Genomic DNA, 12,437 nt, shown 5'->3' on the forward strand with positions numbered 1-12,437 from the left:
AAAAAATAGTCTCAATATAAACCGTTCCTAATAGTTTTTCCATGCAAGTTGAGAAAATTCAGCAGCAGTTCATCTAGGTCAGTCCCAGTGCATATTTGATAGTAACATCAGAAGTATCACAAACAAAACGAGCTGTAGGCACTTATGAACATATATATATACCTGATAAGCGGCAGAGGGGTCAGGGAGGCACATTCAAGGCTCATAGAATAGGTGGCTTATTCATGGAGGCATGGGGTGGCTTATTCATAGAGCCAAGAGACAGAAAATAACATTAAGGCAGGTGGAGGCAGAAGACAGACAGCCAGGCCTTCCGATCCCGTGAGGAGTGGAATGGATGAGAGGGAGAAAGCCAGCAGAAGCCCACAACCTCCCTATTCCAGGGAGCACTGACTCAAAAGGGGAGAAACTCAGTTAACCACAGGCAGCACGGCGGCACCTCCAACATCCAAAACGGCTCTGTTACATGCAGACTCCGAAGTTCAGCATAGCAAGGTAGGAGGAGGGGGGCGTGACGTAGCCCCTCCCTACATTATCACGTCACCTGTCAATTCTATGATGATTTTTAAATCTTTATTTCCATGTAAAACATTTTTCACATACAGAACATCAAAACGGATTGTCCTCTGTGTGACTGCTCTGATGACTAAGTTTGGCTTTAGCAATAAAACATTTCCCATAATCGGACCATGAATACGGCTTCTCCCTTGTATGTAGTTTCTGATGTGTAACAAGATTTGATTTATTATTAAAACATTTCCCACAATCTGAACATGAATATGGTTTCTCTCCAGTGTGCCTTCTCAGATGATGATGACTAAGTTTGGCTTTAGTAATAAAACATTTCCCACATTCTGAACAGTGGTATGGCTTCTCCCCTGTGTGCAGTCTCTGATGTGCAAGAAGATTTGATTTATCATTAAAACATTTCCCACATTCTGAACATGAATACGGTTTCTCTCCTGTGTGACTTCTCTCATGTCTAACAAGATCTGATTTTTGCGCAAAACATTTCCCACATAATGAACATGAATACAGCCTCTCTCCTGTATGAAATCTCTGGTGTTTAACAAGATGTGATTTCTGTGTAAAACATTTCCCACATTCTGGACATGAATATGGCTTTTCTCCTGTGTGAATTCTCTCATGTGTAACAAGATGTGATTTCCGTGTAAAACATTTCCCACATTCTGAACATGAATATGGTTTCTCTCCTGTGTGACATCTCTCGTGTACAATAAGATGTGCTTTTTCTCGAAAGCTGTTTCCACATTCTGAACAGGAGTATGGCTTCTTTATTTTGTGAATTTCTTTGTGTATAGAAAGAACTGAGCCTTTTGTGGACTCTTTACCACAGTGAGATCTTTCACCCCCTTTCTGACCTGTACTTGTGGTAACAATCTGTGATTGGTCAGGAGAAGGTTTCTCGTGATCAGAGTGATTATATGATAGATCTGTACTGTGAGGTCTTGGATGTACAATAAGGGTAATGAGGTTTTCTCCTGAGGAGCGCTGCATGATATGTTCATCTTCTACTTTATGATCTAGTGATAACATGAAGTTTCCTTCAGAATTCTTACTGAGATTTCCTGTTAAGATAAAAATTGGAATTCGCGATTTTTTTTCCCAAACTATAAAGTACACAAATGTATAACATTCCTATTAGGCTGGAAGTGGATCCCGCAGGAAGGAAAGGAATAATACATTCATGTTGGATCCAGTTATGTCTGGCTGAAGAACAGCATCAAAAATGGCATGTGGGATTTCAGCCTTAGGCTAATATCACATGGGCAAAATCTACAACTGATTTAGCAGTGGAAAATGGGGGGTTTCTATTGCATAATCCCACATTCAAAATGACAGCCTTCCATTCACACCTTGTACATGTGATAGATATGTTACTTCTTTGAAGCAGATTTCATGGTGGATCTCTATAGAAGTCAATGGAGAACAAAAAACCTCACTCAAAACGCTTGAAACAATTTCAATACAAGCACCACCACATTAGAAAACTACTGTTTTCGGCTACTTTTCTGCTACTGATTTTTCTGCTGTGGATTTTGCCATGTGAACAAAGTCTAATAAAGTTTTCTACAACACTTTTACAAATTCCACGACTCCCCCGTCACCATGCACCCCATGATCACTATTATCACATACCATGTCTGCCTATCGAACAAGTCCTCTGCCAATGCAGTTGGGCCTTTAGTACCAAATCAGCATCACTGTGATACAAGAACTTAATGAGGATCCGTCACATTCCTTATCACATTCCTGATTATATAGATCTCTTAGATCTGATGAAGTCACTTGGAAAATCCATTTCATAATGCACACCTAGAGCTTAACCCCTTAAGTAGGCTTCAGCAAATCGCACTTCGGATCATAGACCCAAAGTTGATTCGCTCAAAAACTTTGATGTTAATGCTGTTTCTGCACAGCATTAAAATGTAATGACTCCGTGGAGCCAAACTTCATCTCACCCAAAGTCACGTGAGACTTCAGTGAATGACTTTGGTATTCCTATTCATTTAAAAATAGGAATCTTAAGTGGGCTTTGGGAACGAGGTACCAGCCAGTACCAAAGCCAACTTCGGATATGCAGATAGGAATACTGTAGTCATTCACTGAAGTCTCACGCGTCTTTGGGCAAGACGAAATTTGGCTCCACGGGCCAATACATTCTAAAGCTGTATGGAAACAGCATTAAAGAGGACCTTTCACCGATTATTACACTATGAACTAAGTATACAGACATGTAGAGCGGCGCCCGGGGATCTCACTGCACTTACTATTATCCCCGGGCGCCGCTCCGTTCTCCTGCTATGCCCTCCGGTATCTCCGTTCCCTAAGTTATGGTAGGCGGAGTCTGCCCTTGTTCTTCTGTAGCGCTGCCCAATCGCATTGCAGAGCTCACAGCCTGAGAGAAAATAACCTCCCAGGCTGTGAGCTCTGCGCTGCGATTGGCCAGCGCTAGAGCAGAACAAGGGCAGACCCCGCCTACCATAACTTAGTGACTGAAATCTCCGCCTACTATAACTTAGTGAGCGGAGATACCGGAGGGCATAACGGGAGAACGGAGCGGCGCCCGGGGATAACAGTAAGTGCAGTGAGATCCCCGGGTGCCGCTCTACATGTCTGTATAGTTAGTTCATAGTGTAATAATCGGTGAAAGGTCCTCTTTAACATCAAAGTTTTTGAACACATTAACTTCAGATCCATGATCCAAAGCTCAATTGGCTCAAGCATACCCTTAATGACTCATGCTAGATATATCCGTCATATTTAGTGACCAAAAAATCTAAGTGGTTGACTAGAGGGAAGTGCTTCCTCTTTCTAGCCATCGGAACACAGCTATGTGATTGTGGGGTAACAATCCAGTATGATGGCACCTGGGGCATAACAAAATCCCCAAGCCTTGCCATTAGCATCTGCCCAATATGCATGGCACACTGCCGGTCAGTGTACTGCTGCCAAACAATAATTTGGTGGAAAACGATGTAATCCGAAGTACTATACAAGTGATCAAAGGATCAGTTTTAACAAAAATGTAAGATTGTGTTCAATATTTTTTTTAAAGAGCCCTAAAAATAAATAAACCCCTCTAAAAAAAAATAAAAAAAATGTTTAAGTTATTCACCATAAAAACAACCCATACAAGTAAGATAACGGAGGACATCACAGAAACGGCAAAGAAAAAAGTTTAGACTTACTCTGCATTTACATGCAGTGATTGAGCACACAACTGTCGGGAAGGAGGAGCTGCATTTACATGTATCGATCACCTCCACAGTATAAGGATGAGTGATGGCTGCTGCTCATTAGTGGAGTGAAGATCTGAATTTACATGTATCGATCACCTCCACAGTAAGAGGACGAGAGATGGCTGCTGTGATCAATCATTTCCATACAGAATCGTTGTTTCTGGGCAGCAGAGCGCTGTTCACACAGTACAACCTGCTGCCTCTTGACTGAGGTGTCTGCAACAACAATCATTTCACCTGAGGTACGAGCACTCTGATCCTTCATTGGGTGATCTGTGGCACCTGCACATGGGCCGAATATCTGGAACGAGCGTTTGTATGTTTATATGTTATATATGTTATAATTGTCTTGAGTAACAAGTTGTGTAAATCTGCCCTTAGACACAAACCATACCGCTAATTCAGGGCCTTACAGGGACAGCATTACGCTGCCACATACAGTCAACACCTATCTCTCCCGCCTCCTCATACTCATTCGGCTAAACAAGCCTTTGTATGCTAAAGCTGATTGGCCGGGGTCCCAGGAGTCGGCCTCCCACGATCAGATACTAATCACCTATCCAGAGGATCTGTTATCAGTTAACAAGTGCCATAAAAACACCTTTATTAAGTGTACCAAACCTGACCTGACAGTGAATGGTTTTCCTGTGTCACAGTCGCCGTATTTTGTAATGGACTCCAATTGTGCATTTGTTTTTTTATTTGCTGTTTTTTCTTTTGCCTCACTCACCATTACATCGTAGAGTGCAATTGTGTTTTCTGCTGCAAATTTTTTTTGGAAAGTTACAAAAATTCCATTTATCAAAAACTGGTACCAGTCTTTCCACTCGACATAATTTCGTGAGTCACAGATTCCATGTATTGTAGTGGACTCTGTCCACCGATACCGAGTGACTTCACGATGAAATGTCTGGTAAATGACGAAGAGACTGGCAATGGGCAGAGTAATAGAAAACCAAACACTCATTCCACTTAACCCGCAAGTGAGAATGTGAGTGTAGTCCAAGCAGCAGCACAGCCGGCACCAGCCGTTCGCCCAGTAGTAGCAGGCCATGGTTCTCCCTCTCTTCCAGTAGGCAACAGACAGTGGCGTACGTAGAGAAGCAAGGGCCCCATAGCAAGGATCAAACCAGGCCCCCCACACAGGACAAAAAGGTTTCTGCCCAAACTCCTTTCAATGACCCTTGGCCCATTTTTCCACTGCCTCGTTTACTAAAAGCTGTTCCTTTGGAGGGTAGAGTCCTGACCAAGTTTTTACCTCCAGTGGAAGTGGAGATAATCCCAACTAAGACTGGGCCCCCTCTTGCCCTGGGCCCCATAGCAGTCACATGGTCTGCCGCTATGGTAGTTACACCCCTGGCAACAGACTATTATTGTGGAGGAAGCAGAGATTGTGGAATGGATGGTTCACTCATCATCTCAGTCACAGCAGGATGTTGTTGATGTTACCTCTGATCAAGCCAGGATTCAGCACATTTCTCCTGCTCCTCCTTGTGGCCTCACAATTACATCATATCTATAATCACCCCCCTCTCCTTGTGGGGCACCAGAGGCACAACCTCGGGTGTTATGGAAGATCTTCAAGGAAGTCTTCCTGTTGATGAGTTGTGTGAGAACAGTCAGCATTTAGACTGCCTAGAGGAGGTTCAGCGGACACCTGGATGTTCGGGTTCGACGGGTTTGGCCGAACTTCGGAAAAAAGTTCGAGTTCGGGACCCGAACTTGACCCCGAACCCGAACCCCATTGAAGTCAATGGGGACCCGAACTTTTGAGCACTAAAATGGCTGTAAAAATGTCATGGAAAGGGCTAGAGGGCTGCAAATGTCGTCAAAATGTGGTTAAGAGCATGGCAAGTGCTCTGCAAACAAATGTGGATAGGGAAATGACTTAAAATAACATAAAATACATAAAAATAAAAAATAATTATCTTGCTCTTGGTTTAAAAGTTATTTATATATTTTTTTAATTAGGGTACACCCCAAAACATTGGGAAATATAACCCTCCAGTCGTGCAAAACACACGTTCAGACAATACACCGGCTGCAGGGCAGGCCAGCACCTCCAAGTCATAAAGGGCAAGCTCAGGCCATGTGCCCAATTTGGAGACCCAGAAGTTGCAGTGGCTGACCCCTGTCAGTCAGTTCGTGTAGGCGTGTGCATACTTACTGCCCCACCATGTCGCACGTCCCCGTGATGTTCACGATCCAATTTGATATCTGCTCTATCAACTTTCCATGTTCTTTTATGCGCCTACCATGGTGATTACGGGTGGCGGGAAATCAGGGTTCCAGGCCGGAGAGGGAGCGTGAGAAAATGAGACCAAATTTAAGGGAGATAAATGTATTTAAAAAAATTGGGAGCGAGAAGAAATGTTGGAAAAGCTATTGAGGCGCAAATGTGGGACAAATTACAGAAGCCCAAATGTGGGCCAAAAGAGTCAAGTGGAATTGTGGGAAAAGCTATTGAGGCGCAAATGTGGGACAAATTACAGAAGCCCAAATGTGGGCCAAAAGAGTCAAGCGGAATTGTGGGAAAAGATATTGAGGCGCAAATGTTGGCCAAAAGAGTATAGCGGAAATGTGGGACAAAGTATTGAAGCTTAAATGTGGTACAAACTTGTTTAAGTTTAAGCATTGAATCAAAGGAGGTGGCGCGCATCAATTAAAGAAGCATTTCAGAAATGTTATTCCCTGTCACCTATGCAGAGCAAGGGTTTATTCACATCTAAAATTGTATAATGTCAACCCAAGAATGTAACAGAAAAATTACAGAAATTTATCAACCTGTCTACTTGGTAGAGCAGGGGTCTATGACAGAAAACAATTGTTTATTGTCACCCGAAAATGTAAAATAAAAATTATTGAAATTTATTAAGCTGTCAACTAGGTAGAGGAGGGGTATATTACACCCAAGAATTGGTGAATTTGACCATAAAATGTAACTGACAAATGTTATATTTTTTTTGTTAACCGGCCTACTAGGTATAGCAGTGGTACTATACACCCAAAAATTGGTTAATTTCACTAGAAAATGTTAGACAATTTATTTAATTTTTTTACCGGCCTAATAGGTATAGCAGTGGTACTATACACCCAAAATTTGGTTAATTTCACCAGAAAATGTCAATGACAAAGTAGTGAAATGATATAAAATAAAACACGTCCAAAAAAAAAATTTGATTTATGAGGTGGAGTTCCATATGGAGTAGGAGTTTGAGGAGGCGGTGGACGTAGCGGAGTAGGTGGAAGTGGCAGTGGAGGAGGACGAGATAGCCAACACAGGTTTTTGGTTTGAATATTTTTTTTTTTAATTAAGGTACACTCCAAAAGAGTGTGAAATATCCAAAATACAAACATGAGCAATTGCGCTGCAGTATAACAATGGCTGGTTAGTGCCGGTATACATGTCTATTCTGGACAAGGTACGGACAAGTCCTGTGGGATCCATGCCTGGTTCATTTTAATGAACGTGAGCTTGTCCACATTGGCTGTGGATAGGCGGCTGCGCTTGTCTGTGATGACGCCCCCTGCCGTGCTAAACACACGTTCAGATAATACACTGGCTGCAGGGCAGGCCAGCACCTCCAAGGCGTAAAGCTCAGGCCATGTGCCCAATTTGGAGACCCAGAAGTTGAAGGGGGCAGACCTGTCATTCAGTACTTGTAGGCGTGTGCACACATACTGCTCCACCATGTTGGTGTAATGCTGCCTCCTGCTAAGACGTTCCATATCAGCTGGTGTTGCTGGTTGTTGTGGCGTGCTGACAAAGCTTTTCCATATGTCGGCCATGCTAACCCTGCCTTCTGAGGTGCTGGCGGTGCCCCAGCTGCGTTGGTGACCTCTTCCTCCTCCTCTGCCTTCGCCTTGTGCTTCCACTGTGCCCTCGCTGTCAGGTGGGAATGCCACCAGCAGCGTGTCTACCAGCGTGTGCTTGTACTCGCGCATCTTATGATCACGCTCCAGTGACGGAATTAAGGACGGTACGTTGTCCTTGTAACGGGGATCCAGCAGCGTGGCCCTGGACAATTGTGTACCTTGGGTTTGTGGGTGCAGGAACCCACCCTCGGAGCCACTTGGGAATGACTGGCCGGAAACCCTACGAAATGATCCCTCTTCCTCTTCCTACTCCTCCTCCTATGCCACATCCTCTTCCATCATCGCCAGGAGCGTTTTTTCAAGGAGGCATAGAAGTGGAATAGTAACTCTAAGAATGGCGTTATCGGCACTGGCCATGTTGGTGGACTACTCGAAACAGCGCAACAAGGAACACAGGTCTCGTATGGAGGCCCAGTCATTGGTGGTGAAGTGGTGCTGTTCCGCCGAGCGACTCACCCATGCGTGCTGCAGCTGAAACTCCACTATCGCCTGCTGCTGCTCGCACAGTCTGTCCAGCATGTGCAAGGTGGAGTTCCACCTGGTGGGCACGTCGCATATGAGGCGGTGAGCGGGAAGGCCGAAGTTACGCTGCAGCGCCGAAAGCACAGACGGCCCGCACTTTATGCAGCAACTGTGACATATCGGGGTAATTTTTAAGGAATCTCTGCATCACCAAATTCAGCACATGCGCCAGGCAAGGAATGTGCACCAATCCGGCTAGTCCCAGAGCTGCTATGAGATTTCGCTTATTATCGCACACCACCAGGCTGGGCTTGAGGCTGACTGGCACAAACCACTCATCGGTCTGTTGTTCAAGGCCCGTCCACAGCTCCTGCGCGGTGTGGGGTTTGTCCCCCAAACAGATAAGTTTTAACACTGCCTGCTGTCGTTTCCCCCTGGCTGTGCTGAAGTTGGTGGTGAAGGTGTGACCAGATGAGGAGCTGGTAGAGGATGAGGAAGCAGAGTAGGAGGAGGAAGCAACAGGAGGCAAATTGAAGCACCCTGCAATCCTCGGTGGTGGAAGGACATGCGCCAAACTGCTATCCGCCTCAGGCCCAGCTGCCACTGCATTTACCCAGTGTGCTGTTATGGATATATAACGTCCCTGACCGTGCTTACTGGTCCACGTATCCGTAGTCAAGTGCCCCTTGCCACAGATGGCGTTGCGCAGTGCACACCTGATTTTGTCCCCTACTTGGTTGTGCAGGGAAGGGATGGCTCACATGGAAAAGTAGTGGCGGCTGGGCACGACGTACTGTGGGACAGCCACCGCCATAAGGCCTTTAAAACTATCCGTCTCCACCAGGCGGAATGACAGCATTTCAAAGGCCAGTAATTTAGAAATGCTGGCATTCAGGGCAGGGATCGTGGGTGGGTAGGAGGGGTACTTCCTCTTCCTCTCCAGCGTTTGGGAGATGGAGAGCTGAACGCTTCTGTGGGACATTGTGGAGATGCTTGGTGACGTTGGTGTTGCTGGCAGATCCTCTGTTTGCGGGTTGGCAGGTGGCACTGTCACTCCAGAGGTGGATGAAGAGGCCGCGACTGCAGCAGAAGAGGAAGCAGGAGGAGCCAGAGACCTTTCTTGGTTTTTGAGGTGTCTACTCCACTGCAGCTCGTGCTTTGCACTTAAATGCCTGGTCATGCAGGTTGTACTCAGGTTGAGAACGTTTATGCCTCGCTTCAGGCTCTGATTGCACAGCGTGCAAACCACTCGTGTCTTGTCGTCAGCACATTGTCTGAAGAACTGCCACGTCAGGGAACTCCTTGGAGCTGGCTTTGGTGTGCTCGGTCCCTTGCTGCGGTGGGCAGTAGGAGGCGTACTGTCTAGAGGACGGCCGCTCCGCTTTTGCACTCTGCTCCCTCTTCTGCTGTGCTGGTGGCTCTGTACGACCACCGCCTCTTCCTCTGAACTACATAGGTCACTCACATGACCTTGATTCCATGTGGGGTCGAGGACCTCATCGTCCTCCACATCATCTTCCACCCAGTCTTCACCCCTGCCTTCCTTGTCGGCCTGCACACTTTCGAAAGCCCCAGTAGTTGGCACCTGTGTTTCGTCATCATCCGAGACGTGCTGCGATGGTCCTCCCATGTACTCATCTTGAAACATAAGTGGTTGGGCATCGGTGCACTCAGTCTCTTCCACTTCTGGGGCAGGGCTAGGTGGATGGCCCTGGGAAACCCTGCTAACAGAGTCATCAAAAAGCAGAAGAGACTGCTGCATGACTTGGGGCTCAGACTGCTTGGCTGATTTGCAAGGGGGTGAAGTGAAAGACTGATGGACATCGGCTGCATGTGCCAACTGTGGTCTTTCAGCAGGAGACTGGGTGGGAGACAATGTGAAGGAACTGGATCCACTGTAAGCAACCCAATCTACTATCGCCTGTGCTTGTTCAGGCCTCACCATTCGTAGAGCAGCATTAGGCCCGACCAAATACCGCTGTAGGTTTTGTCGCCTACTCGCACCTGAGGAAGGGGTTACACTTGTGCGTGTAGCTGGCACAGATCGACCACGTCCTCTCCCTGCAACAGGAGTTCCACCAGCAGCACCACGACCTGGGCCACGTCCCTTATTTGACGGTCTCCTCATATTTTTCGAATTTAGGATCTTGCCCTAAATGGGTGTTTAATAAATAGTAGAATAGAACGACAGTATGTAAAGGGTGTATCTCGAACTGCCTGAACCAGTGTAGGCCTGAATTAAAGATTTATTTCCCCAAAATGGCTGTATTTCAAATGCCTGAATCAAACCCCTGTATGTAGAGGGAGTATCTCACAGGGCATGAACCAATGTAGGCCTAAATTAAATATTTCTTTGCCCAAAATGGATATATTTCAAATGCCTGAATCAAACCCCTGTATGTAGAGGGGGTATCTCACAGGGCATGAACCAGTGTAGGCCTAAATTAAATATTTATTTGCACAAAATGGATGTATTTCAAATGCCTGAATCAAACCCCTGTATGTAGAGGGGGTATCTCACACGGTCTGAACCAGTGTAAGCCTGAATAAAATATTTCTTTGCCCAAAATGGCTGTATTTCAAATGCTTGAATCAAACCCCTGTATGTAGAGGGAGTATCTCACAGGGCATGAACCAATGTAGGCCTAAATTAAATATTTCTTTGCCCAAAATGGCTGTATTTCAAATGGCTGTATTTCCAATGCCTGAATCAAACCCCTGTATGTAGAGGTTGTATCTCACACGGTCTGAACCAGTGTAGGCCTACATTAAATATTTCTTTGCCCAAAATGGCTGTATTTCCAAATGCCTGAATCAAACCCCTGTATGTAGAGGGGGCATCTCACATGACCTGAACCAGTGTAGGCTTGAATTAAATATTTCTTTGCCAAACAAGGCTGTATTTCAAATGCCTGAATCAAACCCCTGTATGTAGAGGGGGTATCTCACAGGGTCTCAACCAGTGTAGGCCTAAATTCAATATTGGTGCACCAAATGGCGGTATTTAAAATCTCTGAATCTAACCCAAATGTATTAAGGGTGTATCTCACAATGACATCTGCATCAATGGCTGCCAACAAAAATTTTTGTGCCCAAACGAGTGTTTGTTTAACAACTGAATTTGACAGCAGTATATAAGCCTGTAATTTCACAGAAAATGATGGGTGTATTTCTAGCTTAAATTGCACACTGACTAATCCAGATGTTGTAGATTGCCAAAAAAGTGTTTTTTTGTTAACAGAATATGAAAGCTGTATATATTAAACTTGCATTTAACACTTGCAGATCAGGAAAATACTGTTTTTTGAAAAAAAAAAAAAACCTGTGTTTTTCAAACCCCAGAAAATGATGGGTGTATTTCTACCTTAAATTGTACACTGACTAATCCAGATGTTGTAGTTTGCCAAAAAAATTGTAATTTGCACTGTCCCAAAAGCTCAGATGCAGTGCTGGTGCACTGAGCATGCATAAAATGGCGGCCGCCGCCACCCACCTAATTAACAGAATTATAAAAGTTAGGATTGTTTGGTCAATGAGCTCAGGGCAGGGTAAAACGATTGTGCCCTGCACCCACACAACTATTTGTCTGTAGATCGCTGAGTTAGATTCTCTCCTATTCTCTCCCTGAAATCACCAGCAGCATCCTCTCCCTACACTTGTATCAGCAGAGTGACGTGCAGCGCTACGTGACTCCAGCTTATATAGAGCCTGGGTCACATGCTGCTCTGGCCAATCACAGCCATGCCATTAGTAGGCATGGCTGTGATGGCTTCTAAGGAAAGACAGTTAACCACTTGCCTTTCAAAAAGCGCCAAGAAAACGCCAAACACCGAACCCGAACTTTTACGGAAATTTTCGGGTCCAAAAATCCTCCTCCTGCCCTGAAGGCACCAAGGACAGAATCTGAAGTCACTTTCTCCATTCATGATTACATACCTGTGGTGACATCTCCTGGAATGTCCTCCTCCACCTCACTCTTACACGGGGGATCGCCCATCGTCCGCTCTTCTTCATCCTCCACTTTAATATCAGTCACATCTTCCCCCTGATTTGTCATCTGTAACAATTCAGGACAATACAGCAGACGGGTGGGAAATCTAACAGATCCACAGAAGAGACCCCCACCATCTATGACCCCTCTATGACTGCAGGACCCCCCTATATAGATGTGTATAGGGCTCAGCTCCATCTACCTGAGGGTTCTCTGGGAGCTTCTCCTCTGGACAGTCCTGGGAATACAGAGGACGGGGACATCTCTCTGGGGGATTTCTCCTCCTGGATCCATCTGTGGAGACACAAGCACACAGTGACTGAACACATGGCCTCCATTACATG

General features: G+C 45.5%; 1 protein-coding gene across 1 annotated transcript; it reads right to left on the reverse strand.

The window, feature by feature from the left end:
- Positions 1–576: 576 nt before the first annotated feature.
- Positions 577–12,094, reverse strand: LOC120991991 (gastrula zinc finger protein XlCGF17.1-like). Its single transcript, XM_040420755.1, has 2 exons — positions 12,039–12,094; positions 577–1,589 (listed from the first exon to the last, which is right to left on the reverse strand). Exon 2 carries the CDS (start codon positions 1,555–1,557, stop codon positions 610–612), a length of 948 nt encoding a protein of 315 aa, XP_040276689.1. The 5' UTR covers positions 1,558–1,589; positions 12,039–12,094; the 3' UTR covers positions 577–609.
- Between the last annotated feature and the right edge of the window lie 343 nt (positions 12,095–12,437).

This window comes from Bufo bufo, chromosome 2 (assembly GCF_905171765.1).
Source record: "Bufo bufo chromosome 2, aBufBuf1.1, whole genome shotgun sequence".
NCBI classification, from domain to species: Eukaryota; Metazoa; Chordata; class Amphibia; order Anura; family Bufonidae; genus Bufo; species Bufo bufo.

Excerpts from the sequence above, each read along its gene's own strand:
- LOC120991991 (XM_040420755.1), bottom strand. The coding sequence starts at position 1,557 with ATGTTATCACTAGATCATAAAGTAGAAGATGAACATATCATGCAGCGC.